At 39.9% G+C, this 16,658-nt stretch overlaps 1 protein-coding gene across 1 annotated transcript; it reads right to left on the reverse strand.

The window, feature by feature from the left end:
- Nucleotides 1-3,263: 3,263 nt before the first annotated feature.
- Nucleotides 3,264-8,012, reverse strand: LOC109033303 (uncharacterized). The gene is made up of 2 exons (XM_019045867.2): nt 6,021-8,012; nt 3,264-3,565 (listed from the first exon to the last, which is right to left on the reverse strand). The coding sequence occupies exons 1-2, from the start codon at nt 7,989-7,991 to the stop codon at nt 3,479-3,481; spliced, it is 2,058 nt and encodes a 685-aa protein (XP_018901412.2). The 5' UTR covers nt 7,992-8,012; the 3' UTR covers nt 3,264-3,478.
- Between the last annotated feature and the right edge of the window lie 8,646 nt (nt 8,013-16,658).

A 16,658-nucleotide genomic window follows, 5' to 3' on the forward strand; every position in this document is an offset into this window, starting at 1 on the left:
CCTACATTTTGATGTAGCTAAATTTTCCCTCACAAATTGAATTTTTGCTAGGAAAATCTCGGGAATATCGAATTGAAATTCCTCTTGATTTTTCTCCTGGTCGCATACAAAAATTCGACAATTATTGAACGTAAGTTGCACAGGTATAATTTCGTAAAAATGAATTATATGACTCAATTTTGCAACCTTGACGTGGAGTTACGTTCGTTCCTCATTTCTGATTAAATGCACCCCGAGCTACGATGAGTCCGAATACAGCAAATTGTGGTGTTCTTCTCGCGAAAGGACGTAACCACATTTCAAGGTTGCTAAATTTACTCTGGCAATTTGCATTTTTACCAAGATTAGGCGAACATATGATGCAAGATTTGCATTTTTATCACCCACACGAATGGGTATGTACAAACGCTGATCATTGTAAAATTGTCGATGCCGTATCAACAAATTCACCATTGGCCTCATCAAGAGCCTTTCCTCTTTGCGAGGTTCCATTTCAACCACGTTTCAATTAAAAACTCGGGATTCTGAAAAAAGGAAAAACACTTCAAATCCTGTTTTGGGAAAACGAGCCTAAAACATATATGTCTTTGATCAATTTTTGGCAATTAATTTGTTTTTCACCATAGAAATGCTCTCTGCCAACAACTTTAGATGGTTGCAAATGCTCGTCGTATCTGAATCACATTCATGTGAGGTTTCACACTCTACATAATAATTGTATTCTTCCGTCACATTCTTAAGGCGCAATGATACAACTATTTGAGCTCTCCGGAATGCGTGAGGTATCACGCCGCATTTGAAGGCGTTTTCAAAACAGCCAAGTTCCGATACCCGGATTATCGTTTTGCAAAGTTCTTATTATTATGTTTTATTTCCTACCATTTGTTTGTTATCAATCCTCCTATAAAAACTACTCATGAGCTGAATACACTTCTGGCTGGAGCGCATTTTAGCTATGCATGCACCTCTGCAAAAATGTCAAAGGAAATTGACAAGCCCAGCGTGTATGTCTTTGCGCAATTTTTGGCAATTAATTTGTTTTCCACCATAGAAATGCTCTCTGCCAACAACTTTAGATGGTTGCAAATGCTCGTCGTATCTGAATCACATTCATGTGAGGTTTCACACTCTACATAATAATTGTATTCTTCCGTCACATTCTTAAGGCGCAATGATACAACTATTTGAGCTCTCCGGAATGCGTGAGGTATCACGCCGCATTTGAAGGCGTTTTCAAAACAGCCAAGTTCCGATACCCGGATTATCGTTTTGCAAAGTTCTTATTATTATGTTTTATTTCCTACCATTTGTTTGTTATCAATCCTCCTATAAAAACTACTCATGAGCTGAATACACTTCTGGCTGGAGCGCATTTTAGCTATGCATGCACCTCTGCAAAAATGTCAAAGGAAATTGACAAGCCCAGCGTGTATGTCTTTGCGCAATTTTTGGCAATTAATTTGTTTTTCACCATAGAAATGCTCTCTGCCAACAACTTTAGATGGTTGCAAATGCTCGTCGTATCTGAATCACATTCATGTGAGGTTTCACACTCTACATAATAATTGTATTCTTCCGTCACATTCTTAAGGCGCAATGATACAACTATTTGAGCTCTCCGGAATGCGTGCGGTATCACGCCGCATTTGAAGGCGTTTTCAAAACAGCCAAGTTCCGATACCCGGATTATCGATTTGCATAGTTCATATTCTTTTGTTATATTCCGTACCACTTGTTTATTTTTAATCCTCGTATATAAAAAACAACCACAAAAACCACCACGAAACCACTTCAGCTATGCATTCACCACCGCAAAAATGCCAAAGGAAATCGACAAGCCCAGCGTGTCAGGAGGCTATTTCAATTGAGGACACCGCACCAAGAACAGCCTATATATAAGAAAAACGCGCATTTAAAGTTTTGTTTTTGATGTACTGCGCAGACTTTTCTATGCAGGTACCCTGTTTTGGTGTTTTGGGTGACCTAACCCTTCTATTGAAGGATGAGGGGTAGATTTTGCGATATATTTTGGGTTTATACTCTAATGTACCTATTTAATTTAAAAAAGCGGTTTATAGGCCATTATTACGCCAGACAGTCATTTTGGTCGCAATATGAAGTATTAATCATTTTAATCACGCATGATTAACGCAAAATGAAAGAATATCGATAGTGAGTAAAGGAAGGGGTAACTAGCACCTTATAGGCCCGTTTATAGGTCGTTCTTGCACCCATCGATCCAGAGGCCTGACTTAACTCAGAAAAAAAAAGGTTTTTCGACCTCGAGCCGTTACCTATCTATATTCTATCGCTACCACAGCATAGTCCAGGGTACGTAGAATCCGAAAAGCAGATGGGCGTAATAACGACCTATACGCCTATAGGCTGTTCTTGGTGCGGTGTCCTCGATTGTAATGCACAATATAATTAGGAACAAGAATCGACGAAATAAGTTCAAATAAATTAATGAAATAATACAAAAATATCGGAATCCAATCAGAGCTTTGGTTTGAAGAACTTCATGGCTTTTTTGTTCATTCAACAACATCCCAAAAGAACCATGAGGCCCCTCTGCCCCAGCCCTAACCTGATTCGTCCCGGTACTCGTTAAAAAAAAAAAAAAAAAAATCGAGCTGAAACAAAATATAAATAAATACGCTCTTTTATCCAGCACCGGGTTATTTTCTTAACCTAGGTAAACATAACAAAACGCCGAGAAGAGTTTTCCGTGACCGTCCGTCCAACGCATTCATGCTGATTCAGAAATCGCCTGGTAGTCATGTCATTGCCCAATGCTGCTGTTGATGTACACCGTCAACATCCGCTGTTATCCAAGTTTCAGCCGCCTCGCAGTACAGTGAGGATGCATGTTTGCCAAATCTATGAGTTGCCTATCGATGACCTCGCGGGAAAGATGTTAGGACCCACCAATTAGGTTGCGGAAAGTTCACCGATCGCCCTTGCCGCGATTGCAGTGTGTCCCCTAGGATGTCCAAGGATGCCTTCGGATGTCCACCGGCCTGATGTCCCCGACGACCTCTCGGAAGGAATGCGCCTGATCCCGCCCAGAGGTTGATGCAGGATGAGCCAGGTTTGCAGATCGCTCTCGAATTGACAGCAGCGTGTCCCCCGGGATGTCCCAGTATCCTCTTTGGTTGTTCGCCGGCCCGATGTTCCCGACAAGGAGATATGATGATGATGGGAGAAGTCCCTCGGGAGGAACGTGCCCGACTCCGCCGAAAAGTTGATGCAGCGAGATTACCCAGGGATGTTGGGGGATGTCGACCGTCACCATCCATGGATGAAGACAGCTTATATATCTTCCTGATGAGCCTGTGAGCCCAGGGAGATGCTCCGAGCGAAGAACCGGGATGACCAAAATCCCACAGGCACCAACTGGAATGAGCCGGCCTGCGGCCTGCCATGGGCAGTGAAGTTAGTATCACTTCGGTTGGGTGTCATCTGCGACGTGTACTATTCAAGCGACATGGACTGGAAATGCGTTTCTCGTCAGTGATGCGAATTCCAAGACGGCATTAGGAAACTCCCCTTGCGAACAGGACTTCTGAAACGTTGCCCACAAAAAAACACATGATTAGATTACTAGGTTAAAATTTCCCATTTTCAGTAGAAAGTATAAAAATTCTAAATTTTTATGAATACAACTCTAGAATATCATTCATGCAATAATCATTTACTATGTTATCATTCAATATGTAATCGATAATTTACTGCACATAATGGTAATATAGGTAAAAATAACAATAAATTACTTTCCAATTCTATATCGAAAACTGACTTGCGCCTGATGGTTTTTTTCTTAAAATAAAAATAAATAATTAGTAGAAATTACTTTCCACTCATATACGGGGCCGTAGCACCGTCTCCACCAAGAAATTTTTCTAGGTAAAAAACCGAAAACTAAGCTGGGTTTCTTTGTTGTTACAATAAATATGTGAATATTTTCATCTCAACACGATCATTCCTAATAAATTGACGGTTGTTTGAAGGAAACAAGAACCATCTTGCTTACTTAAGTATCGCAATTGATACAAATAAGGAAGGACTTATCAAAAAGAAGTAAGTTTGAAAAGTAAAAATTGCAGATAAAATTAAATACGTATTAAACAAATGAAAAAGTCGTATAATCAGGATTAACAAAATGTGACAACGCTGCACATAACGTGCTGCGACCGCTGCGCGTTTAAAAATCCGTTTATGCTTAAGTACCCCTAACATTTCCGCAAGGAAGGGGAAAAATCCTTACCTTTTTTTAAGAGAAAGTATCAATTTTATAAAATTAGTAATGACGTTAGGTAGTTCTAGTTTAATTCCCGGTCGTAATTCACAATGAAAATTAATCAACGTTACTTTGCTGATTCTTTTGATTTAATATAATGGAAATAGAAAATCTTTAAGAAGAAAATCATGAAGAAAATAAAACAGTAAAGAAAGAGTGAAACAGGACTCCTAGAAAGAAGTAAAAATACATTGTGAGACTAAAAAGTTAGAAATGCATACTTCTTAAAATTCTTATAAAACAATTCTGAGGCAGGTGAAAATATTCAATATCAGAGTTTAAAAATATTTTGAACTCACTCTCCTGTAACCTAAATTGCAGCGCACATAACGACATTCTTTTCTTTTCTTGAGAGAAAAAGAAAAACATTCTTGGGAACTACATTTATACGAGGGCAATAGCTTCTTTCTGGTTGAAAAAAAAAAAAATATGCCTAATCCATGTCGACAATAACCTAGATTAAATTACGGGGGCGTTAGCGATTCCACCACGTTCTCTTTTTTCAGGAAGAACGAAACCTGTAACGAGTTTCTGCCATAAACAGCAGAACTAAAGAAAACTTAAAGACTTAAAAAAAAATGAGAGACAGACCTAAAAAGGACTTGATGAAAGCATTCACCTTAGGTCACTGAAATTAATTCGCTCTACGGTTAGATTTTGTAATTTGAACCGCGTTACTTAGCCCAATCTTTTGCTTTGATGAAATGGGACTTGAAAATCTAAATTTCTATGTACCTAAAGTTAATCAAGAAGCTTGGCCTTTTCATCTTGATCGCGCAATTACAGAAATCGTGCAATGCAACATATATGTACAGGTACATGCAACACATACACAACAAACTTATTAAGCATGTACAAAAAGCATGAAAAAGTCAAGAGTAATAAAAATAAGTTAATAATGAAACTCAAGTATGTGCATGCATTCTGAATAAACCGAAGAGGACCGTGAAAGATAGGAGGAAAAGAGACGGAGCTAAAACGAATAAAATTTTCCAGGAGGAAAAAAAAAATATTCATCTTTTCTCCAAACATAAGACGATCAAGGAATGTTGAAGATATCCCCTTAAAAGCTGACTTTTGCAACCTCTTCTTTTTTTTTTAGATGGACTTTCCAGTAAACAAATGGTCCATTTTTTTTATGTATAATTCTTGATTCACCGACCTTCGGAAAATTCCGTTAAGAAGAGTAAAATTTAAACCAACAAAAAAAAATCTGAAAATCAAAGAATATATTATCGTATTCTGTAAAAAAATAAAACATCGTCATTAGGATAAGAAAGTCACACGTTTTGACACCAAAAATTCTGGATTGATACTATCCCTTAGGATCGAATTTCCTCCTAAATCTCCAATTCTTGGGAGGCAATCTCCTCCAAGAAAAATCATGATCCATCTTGGATCCATTAAAATAATCATTAATTTTCGAACCGACTTTCTTATTGAACTCCGATTTGGCATCATCCGTGTAATTCGTAGTAGTGCAGCCTCGCTTTTCCTCACTCCTTTTCTTGAATTTGTAAACTTCGCGACTGGCGGCGTCAATGTTTTGAAAATCGCTGCGCTCACCTTGTTTACCTGAAACGCGTAAACCACGCGTAAGTTCAAGTTCATCGCTTGTTACCGTGAAAATTTTGACCTCGTGTTCGAGTTTTGATGCCTCTATTCTAGTTTCTTGCCGATCAAAATGATCATATTTACCATTTTCTTCAATAGAACTTACGAATTCCGTAGGGAATATTTGTATGTTGTGAAAATCTCCATCCTGAGTTTCACATGCGGCTGGACTCTCTTCAGATTTGCAAATCTTGAACGTGTCGGGATCTCCACGCTCCCTAACGGGCTCGACACTTCCTTTGTTTAAGCCAATTTTCTCAGAACTATCTGAAACACTGCTCAAAGATGCATTAGACCCAAAATTCGTATCATTAAAATCAGGCAAGGAATGAACCTCTTGCTCAACGTTATTATCTTGTGCAAAAATAACACTTCTTATGTAAATAGGTTCATGATCCACATTATTTGAATCTGAAAAATCATAACCCGATTTGTCCAAAATCACTTCCTTATTACTAAAATTACTCTCTATCTTGTATCTACTTGCTTTCTTGCAATCATTCTTTAAAGAATTTTCGGTTTCTTCAAAAATCGCACGCTTCGGGTCGTGGGCCACTGTTACTCCACGCGCACCAACATCGCTTTCAGCAAAAGACATATGACACTCATTTTTTACAGGAAATTTGCTTTTAGGATTTTTAGTATCAAAAGTATTACGAGATTTTATTGTACTGCTTGAAGGATCCAAAGCCTCTTTAGAACTGATTGACAATATCTTAACCTGTTCATTTTCCCTCACTGTTGTTTTCACTGTTCCCCCAGCATTGTTTTGTTGGTGGAAATTCTTGTACTGGCTTTGATGAGGATTTGCAGAATGCGCCTTTGAAACGGCCTGATTCACGTTCCCGTTCCATCTACTTTGCTGATTCCTGGAGTTTGCTGAGACACGCAGGGCGTCAACTTCTTGGTTTCGGGTCCATTTTCTTTTCTTGGAGGGCATCCCTGCCCTTTGTTGCTGATATTGTCCCTGATTTGACTGAAACTGTCCTCGGATTGGCTGATACTGTCCCTGACTTGGCTGATATTGTCTCTGATTTGACTGTAACTGCCCTTGATAAGGCTGATAAGGCTGAAAAGGCTGATACTGCCCTTGGTACGGCTGATACTGCCCTTGGTTCGGCGGTACTCCGTATGTGCTTTGCCTCGACGCCTCGTTGAACAGCTTTTCCAAACCGCTGGTTATGTTGTCTCTCATGGTATCCATTTCTGCGCGGGCCAAGTCGACTGTTGCCGCTAATGTTGCCATGGCGTTTTCTTGGGATTTCATCCTGGAATCTAACGATGAGTTTTGTTCTGGAGATCTATTTATTGCTAGAACCGAGTCCTCGGATTTTTCTGGAGGGGAGAGAACAAGTCTGGCATTTTTTAATGATTCTATTAACTGCTTGATTGTTAGATGTTGGCTGCTCATCACCTTATCCTGGTATTCTGGTGTCAATCTCAACTTAATGTGCTTAACCAGCTGCGCCTCAGTCGTGTATTGAGTCACTCTTGCTAGATTCGCCAGCTTCCGTTTTGTCTGCACGAAGTCCAATGGGTCCTCGTTCATTCCTTGCGAGCGTTCCGTGAATTTGGATAAAGCATCGTCGTCCGCATCGAAGTATTCAATCAGTCTCTGCTTCACTTCATCAAAGGATCGACAATTCATGAACGATACTTCTTCGTTATCATAATACAGTACCGCCCTCTTGCCAAGGTGGCATCTGAGCTGTTCCCTCTTTTCTTTGTCCGAACAGTTGCGGTAGTATGTCTCGAAGTCTTTCAAAAAGTCTCTGATCTCATAGTCACTTTCACCATTGAAAAGTCTTTTGAAGGTGGGTGCCTTTATTGAAATTATTGGTCCTTCTGCTGATCGGGGACCGTTGGATCCTGCTGTCAACCGGTTCCATTCTATTATGGATTGGCTCAACTTTTTCATCACCTCCAGCTGGGCTTTAAACATTTCTTGTTGCTGAGCTTGAATTTCTCGATTTTGTCCCAGTATTTCCTGGAAGACCCTGTATCCTCGAGGATCCATCTGCGCGGAATTATGCTCCCGTAAACCAGGTTGAAATGTTTGGTTCCAGTCTTGGGTCATTTTCCGGCCGTTGTCTCTGGTCTCCATGCCATCTAATAGTATGTTTCTTGGTCCTGGGACTGCCTGCACAAGTTCGGTCTGCCATTCAAACCCAACCGCCTCGTACTCGTTTTCACCCAAGCCGATATGAGGGAATATGAACTCGGTCGGTTTTGCATGGTGTTTACTCGCATCAGCGTTTTCGAAACCGCTCTCGGTGCAACAAACGCAATTGGAAACATAGACGAGTCTCTGAAAACGCAATTTTGAAAAAAAAAAGATTTTTCCGTTTATTATGCTATTCCCTTCATTGAGTTGCTTCCCGTAACTCTCACACAAGTCGCAATTCAATGTAGACAAGGCAGCTTTTACTGTTAATTTACTCGACGCGATGTTTATGGAACGATTTCCCGACGAGCAGAGAAAATTTTGACTTAAGCAAAAAAAAATAAGATAAGTCCGCGTACTCGGCACTAATTTAGCTAACACTGATAGAAGCAATGAAAGAAGAATCAGCAAAAAGGCTTAAAGAAATCCCAGATTTCGTCGCGCGTCCAGATTCTCTGCGCAATCAGCGTCGTGACTTGAAAAGTTTGATCACAGCTGCGTACGAGAATCAGCACGGGAGGATGGATCTGAGACAAAGTCGCCAAATTTGCGATAGGCACAAGGAAACGATACGCTTAAACTAAACTTTCTTTTTAAAAAAATGTCATAATGAAGAAATCAAATTTCAGAACTTTGAAGTATGCACAAGTTAAACTTCGTAAAGATTTGATCTTGCTCACAAGTTTGAAACAGAATTTTAAAAAAAAATAGTTTTTCTGCTGCCCCAGAAATTATTTGAAGCTATCTGCAGCTTTGAAAATTTACTACGTAAAGTAAGATTTGCGAATTAAATTCGACTGATAATAAAAAATTTCAATGAAATATTCTCAAGACTTTTGTCTAAAAAAAAAATTTAATTCTTTTCTGCTGCCCCAGAAATGATGAGCAGTAAAATTTGTGAATATAATTTCACTGATAACAAATTTCAAATTTTGATTGTTCGTCAAAATTTTTGAAAATAATTTTCTGCTGCCCCAGAAAATTCGAAGGAAAATCCGTGAATCGAATTTCACTGAAAATTTAATGCTCCCAACGAAACTTACTTTAAACCTTCGGCTAATTTTTCACTTTAAAGCAAATGAAAATTTTAGATCTGGATGGACGATTGCAGTGAAAAATTACCTAGAGTTTCGTAAGCAGTTCTTAATTTGAGAATGGGAAAAAAATCAATTTTTCGAAAATTACGTAACGCTTTCTATTTTCAACTTAGTGAAGCTTGAAAATTACTAACTGTTTTCGTACTATTAATTATATGAAAATTAAATCTGGTTTTCGTGAATTTTGACTTGGTGAAGCTCGAAAAATTCCTACTAACTCTGTAGATTTTCTTAGTTGTAAAATTAAATACTAAACGCTTTCTGTTTTCAACTTTGTGAAGCTTGAAAATTACTAACTGTTTTCGTACAATCAAATAAATGAAAATTACTGATAGTTTTCGTGAATCTTGACTTGGTGAAGCTCGAAAAATTACTACTAACTCTGTAAATTTTCTACTTAAAATTAAATACTTAATGCTTACTAACCTGGGATTTTACGGATGACACAGTGCTCCTTTCCCGACGTCTCCACTATGTAATGGGGGGATAAAATAATCTAAACTCACGTAACTCAAATGGTAGAGAGGTATAATATAGAGTGATCGGTATAATCGGAATACAAAAGAGCGCTATCACTAGAATCACTAGACGCTGCCTCGAAGATACGACCCCGCGCCGCGGGCCCCTCAGAGTATATATCTCGGTATCATCCGGAAGAGCGATGACGTCCAAGATGTCATTGCGATGACCATAACGCTCCAAGGTAGATACTCTGAGGTCGCCGAAATGCACGCGCGAGCTTGCGCTCGCGAAAGTGATGGCTGAAGGAGCTAGAAAGCATAATAGAATGCGGCCCTAGAAACGTAAGTGATATGGCCTCGTTCTATTACAATCGGGTGACCAGGACTGAAAAACCACCTAGCATAAAGTACGGGACGTTACGAGGTAGTTTCAACCCCCTCTTCGACCAGGAAACAAAAATATATGAAAATTATAACAACCAAAACACCTAGATCCCCACTTAGTGATATAATGAAATGAGCTTATAACATATTTTTGTTTTCTGGTCAAGGTGGGGGTTAAAACGACCCCGAAACGTCCCAGGCTTAATGTTTTGTTGTTTTTTAGTCTTGATGAGTCATTGTAATTGTTTTTTTCAGTATATTAGTAATTTATACATCTTTTTTCCAGAGCATCAAAGAGCTGGACATATCCCCTCAGGTTCTTGATGAAGCTGCAGAATTCTCTCCTCAGTGTAAAAAAAAAAAAAATTCCAGCAACTTGTGTTGCGTCCGATTATCGCGGCAGCGGATAACCACCCGACTTAAAATTGCTCGCCCCGCCGCACACTGAACCAAGTCAATAGGAGAAGTCGAACAAAATCTGAAAACTGTAGAAGCTCGCATTTTCGAAAATATGAAACGGGAAAGTTTGAGAGTAGTTCCATTGGTTGTTTCGGGAAATTTCCTTTCAGAGGCACCCTTTGAAATTAAACTCGTGATAAAATATACATAATGATTTAAAATTTCAGTTCAAAATTCCTTTTCCGACCTCTTTCGTGCCACTGTGCGCCGCCCCGGTGGAATGGCATAAATTTACCAAGTTCCGGCAACTTTAAATTAGGTAACTTCAAACGCCGACTTTTTTCGCACGCTCCGGTGGGGGGTATGACGGCCGCGGGGTGGGAAGGGGGAGCTTATTTAAATGTAATATTCCGGACGTCGGTTTTCGGAGGAGCGGGAGGGTTAGGAGAGGGGGGGGGTTAGGAGAGGGGGGTTAGGAGAGGGGGAGGGGTCACGTTGCGGTAAGGTCAAAAATTGAATCCACCCCGAGTTTATTCGCCCAAGATTGTATTGGGCACCGGGGCATTGTGGAGCAGCTTCCAACTCCCATTCTCGGACGAAGCGATGAAATATGTTCCGCGCCGCCCCTTCAGAGCAAAAAGCGAGTATCTCAAAGGGATGAGCCGTCCAGGCGAGAGGGTTTCGCCCGACGCGGTTGATCCCAAGGGTGCAGGTTAGTATGCAACCGGGAGAACATTACTTCAAAGCAGAGACCTCGTTCAGAATTATGCCTTTTTAATCTTGAGATGGATCCTTGTTGTTTGGTCCGTGTACCTTCACTCTACGATACGTTGTAGATTTTAGCCTTCACGAGAATTGTCGAGAAAGCCAAAAAGGAAGGGTTGTGTTCATAGTCTTTTCTTAACCAGCTTCTTACCCTCGGATGGCCATATATAATCCATACCATAACATAATCTTTTATTTATAAAAATATGTAAGTGAAGAGAAGAAAATTAGATGGGTTTATGTAATGTTTAATCATTTGAAATGACAATAATTCCAACAGACTTTACAAAAACTTCAAATTCATGAGTTGAAAACCGCTGACGCCGTAAGTTTGAATAATCGCATCAAACACAGTGCCACCGGCGCGGGGCTGGCGCGCATGGCACGGAAGGCATAGTAGCGCCTTACAAAACCGCAGGATACTTCATGCATTGCGCGTACAGCACGGTGCGCGCGGCGGATGGTATAGCGCCTTACAAGCCTGCAGGATACTTCATGCATTGCGCCTATATCACGGTGCGCACGGTCGGTGCGGTGCGCGCTCAAGTCGTTGAAAACTAAAAGTCGTATTTCCTTGGTGTCGAACGTACCATGGTGTACACATTTTCCGAACAGTGCACATTGCGAGCTTGCAATCCTAGGATCACCGGGTTGTAGAGATTTTGCAACCTGTATGTTTTCCGGAGAAAATATAATACTCCCCGACCGCTTCGAGGAACCAGTCCGCTTCTGATCCTAATCGCAGTGACTCAATAAAAATCTCAACGGAAAAATCGCGTCGAAATTTTCGATGATTTTATTTGAGGTCATTTCGGAAATCCGCGGAAACTCTTCAGATGCAGTTTTGTGTGACTTTTTTTTAAATGGGTGAAAATATATAACAGAAAAGTTAAAAAAAAAAAACCCCGATCGTTAGTTTCCCTTCAGAAAAATACAGTACTGGTGGAAGCTTTCGATGTCGCGATCTACGAAACGCATTTTTCAACTTTCCCAATCGGCTGAAATCGACTTCACACCGCAATTTTCCCCACAAAAGGACGTAACCACATTTCATTGTTGCCAAAGTTCTTCTATATTGCATTTTTACCAGGAGAACCACGAGCAGATGTAATTGAAAGTTTCCCTGATTTTTCCTCTGATCTCATGTAAAAATCAGAAAAAATTTGCAAAAAAAAAAAAAAATTCACAGGCACCTTTTTGAAATAAACTGAGTCGTTCGAGTTTGCAATCCTGGAACGGATAGTTGCGTTCCTTCGTCCTGGAAACGAAGGTAGGTACTCTGCTGTGCTAAGGAAGAACGCCGTGTGAACCTTTAGGCGTTGCCAAATTTCCTTTAGTAAATTACGAAATTTCAGGAGAGATATGAATATTTTTCCTCCAATTTGTCAGATAATTTTGTTCGCAATTTCACCTAATGTTCCTGAAAATTTAACGGAAAAATATTCATAACTTTCCTCAAAAGTAAACATTTTATTGAAGGAAATCTGGCAACTCTTGAATGTTCATACGGCGTTCTTCCTTAGCACGGCAGTACCCTCCGAAAGGTAAGTGGTAACACTTACCGTCCGCACCAGAAACTTTATTTAAAGTGAACGCATGATATTAAAAGCGTGGGGAGAGGAAAACCTAGAGCCGCTTAACGCCCTCATTATCAATCCAAACTTTTTAAACGGCCTTTAGGAGCCGCGTCGAAAGATTGAAGCGCTTCCTGATTGAGACGAAACAAAGGTAACTGCAGCGAAACTTAATGATCCGCTAAGAGGCGGGCAGGGTTTATTTGTGCCCCCGAAGATTGCGCACCCGGCTCGGAGAGACGAGTCTCCTAATAAACACGGAACTCCACTCAAGGATGCGGGAAGAAAAGAATTTTAATATTAAAGTTTGAGCCCCGTTCATTTATCTACCTTTGATCCTAATTCCGCGGGAAAAAAGTCGGGGCCGGGATAAAGAGGAGGTAATTGGAGCCCCGACGGATTACCCGGGGAGGGGTCTTTTAATTTTCTGTTGCGAGATTAATAAAATTCAAAAAACCATTCTTCGGAGCCGTTCTTTTTATTTTCGCTCGCTTTGAGACATAATTGAGCAATTACTCGGGAAATATTAAGCGCCGCTCCTTTCGCGGTAGTCTGAGGTGTGTGCGCAACGGTGCAAGGGTGGGGCCGTTTTTTCTAATGAAAATTCCGTGGGAAGTTCTTGCAGGCGGGAGGGGGGGAGTTCGATCTCTTCACAGCTCATCAATACGCTATAAGATGCCTCATTGCCCATTAACTGATCGCCGATTGTGATTGGGTGGGTCGTAGTGATCGTAATTTTACATGAAATTGCCCCTCCTCAGTCTCTTCAATTTCATCGCTGTTTTTCGTCGTTTGACTTTTGCCCCCCTAGCCCATCGCTTGGCATGACTTAAAATATTAATTCGGTTCTCAGTAAAGTCCCTGATGGCCTGTTCATCGATGGTGTAGAGTCTGCATTAATCCGCGGTAAATGGGACCGTAAATACTGCGGCTGATACTGCCTTGCTACGGAAGCGCCGCATATGGTCCACAGACCCTATTTAACGGAACTTTAGTCAAATTTTGAGGGTGGAAAAAATTAAAGTTTGGCACTACAGTTTTATCATACATACTCTCATGGATCGTCACCTAAGTTTTCATCGACTAATAATGATTTATAAGATTGTGACGGACCCTAACAACAGAGCGCGCGGTAGGTCTTCATTAGCTGATTGTGAGCTGCATTCGGTGGTGCGTTACAGGGTGTTTATTTTACCGAGTTACGCCTCATCTATGTAAATTTTTGGGCAACGTGGATCCACCTGATAGCAAGTGACTTCCTTTTCACCCCGTTTCATTAATTTTGAACCGAAATTTGTATGCTTTTGAACGCTCCAAACATACGCCAAAAAATGCTAGAAATCAGTGAAATTCGTAATTTTTAGGAAGCTCTAACTTTTTTTTAATTCTAGTTAATGCTTTGCGGATTGAAAAATCTTGTTCAACATATCCTTGACTTTAAAATGATGCCAATTTAAATTGCGCCTTTTTGCAACTAACGGTCGAAATTAATTTTTTTCGGAGTGCACCTCCGTACATCAAAATGTGGAATATTCCATGCATTTTTGGCGTTTTTGCGACTGTTAAATTTTTTCTAGGTACAAAATAAAAGTATTCCGATGTATTTTGAACTACTGAGTCCGAAAATGACCTTTGTATTTTCTTATCACCTCTCACTTTTCCGAAAAAGCAACTTTTTCCCGGGAAAATGAGCAATTTTGACGTATTTTTGTCATAATTGCAATTCATGTTGATAAATTATACTGGACCCGTGATAAAGAGATTCTGTCATGTATATTAAGCTGCTAAATCCGAATATGAAATAGGTTTTGGTTAATCACCCTCCAGTTCTCCGATAATGCCGATTTTTCCGCGCCTTTTGGGTAAAACCTTTCCCGGACTCTAAGTGTGCTAAAAATACGGTTTAAATTGATTTCGATGTTTGATATATCGATTCTTATGTATTTTGACTTGCTAAACCCGAATATGACCTTAGATTTTTCCTATCACCCCTCATTATCCCGGAAAATTTAATTTTCCTCGGAAAACGAGCTTTTTTGGTATTTTTCCGACGATTTTCCGTATTCTGAGGAAAACGGGGGTCTGTAAGAGGCAATTTGAGGTCGAACTCCGGTTAAATGTTTCTTAAGACGTCATAGAAGACCTAAAGAGGAACTTGGAAAATCGCTACAGCTCCATAGAATAGGAAAATTGGCGCAAAAATACCGAAAAAGCTCGTTCTCCGAGGAAAATTGAATTTTCCGGGATAATGAGGGGTGATAGGAAAAATCTAAGGTCATATTTGGGTTTAGCAAGTCAAAATACATAAGAATCGATATATCAAACATCGAAATCAATTTAAACCGTATTTTTAGCACAAGAGTCCGGGAAAGGTTTTACTCAAAAGGCGCGGAAAAATCGGCATCATCGGAGAACTGGAGGGTGATAAACCAAAACCTATGTCATATTCGGATTTAGCAGCTTAATATACATGACAGAATCGCTTTACCACGGGTCCAGTATAATTTATCAACATGAATTGCAATTATGACAAAAATACGTCAAAATTGCTCATTTTCCCGGGAAAAAGTCGCTTTTTCGGAAAAAAGAGAGGTGATAAGAAAAAACAAAGGTCATTTTCGGACTCAGTAGATCAAAATACATCGAACTAGTACTATTTAGTACCTGAAAAAAATTTTACCTACATGTTGCAGAGGTCAACAGTCGCAAAAACACCAAAAATGTCCATTTTTCCGGGTAAAATCGGCTTTACCGGAAATTTTAAGGGTGATGGACCAAAACGGAGGTCATATTCGGATTTACCGCCTAAAAATAAATGAGAATAGTCTGATCTCGACAGAGAGACACTTTTGTTATTATTTTTATACATGTCTAAATAGGGTGGAAAAAATCTTCAGTCTTAAAAGCGCCAGAAATCACATTTAAGGTTAAGTTTCTCGGTCAGGATGTTAATATTTTGTTAAACTAAGATGTAAAATGAAATCAGCGACCCAAAAAACATAAGATCCAACACCTTTTATAACGGTGCAGTGCATTTTCGAATAAAGTTCCGTTAAATCCAGTCTGTGGACCATAGTGCGCCGTAAGAGCATTCAAATGTTGCCAAATTGCCTCTCAGGAAATATCCATTTTTGAAGAACTAAATGATTTTTTTTTTTTTTTTTTAAAATTTTCAGGTACGTAAGATCAAATTATGAGCGAAACCCTCCGAAAATTTCGCAGGAAAATATTTACAAATTTCCCCGAAAATTCATGATTTATCGAGGAAGATTTGCCAACGCCTGAAGGCTCATACGGCGTTTTTCCTTGGCCCGGCAGAATAGGGAACTAAACAGAATGGCCAGGAAGAGGACAGAGTAGGCTGTATTTTGAGAGCCTTAATGGATATACTTGTCAAAATTGAGGCAAATATGTAATGATGAGCAAAACATATTAGACTTCACCACACATCATTTCTATAATATTTTTTTTTTTATACTTTTGGGCCATAGAATTGCAACGTTTTGGCCGAATCCACTAAAAATACCCACAAATAATCCAAGCCAGAGACTGACAAGACTCTATGCTGTGTGTCAAAATCAATGGTAGCCAAAAATTAACAGACTTAAAAATTAAAAACCGCTTTTTCAGCCAACTGTAAAGACAAGGGGGTTGAATGTTGAACAGGGTTGAAAGTTGAGGAAAAGAACAGTAGGGACTGATTTAATTGCTCTAGATGGGCATATCTCTCTCCTTCCTCTCAGGAACCGGCAGGGTGTTGGAATGACATCGTCATCTGGGAACGGCCACGTTAAGCGTCCATACCATACTAACCATTACCACTGGAAACAGATCAGGGTCCTCAGTGTTGACAGAGAACTGCCTGAATCACTACACCACCGAAGTTGGCTAAAAAAAAGT

Source organism: Bemisia tabaci, chromosome 7, assembly GCF_918797505.1.
Source record: "Bemisia tabaci chromosome 7, PGI_BMITA_v3".
Classification (NCBI taxonomy): Eukaryota; Metazoa; Arthropoda; class Insecta; order Hemiptera; family Aleyrodidae; genus Bemisia; species Bemisia tabaci.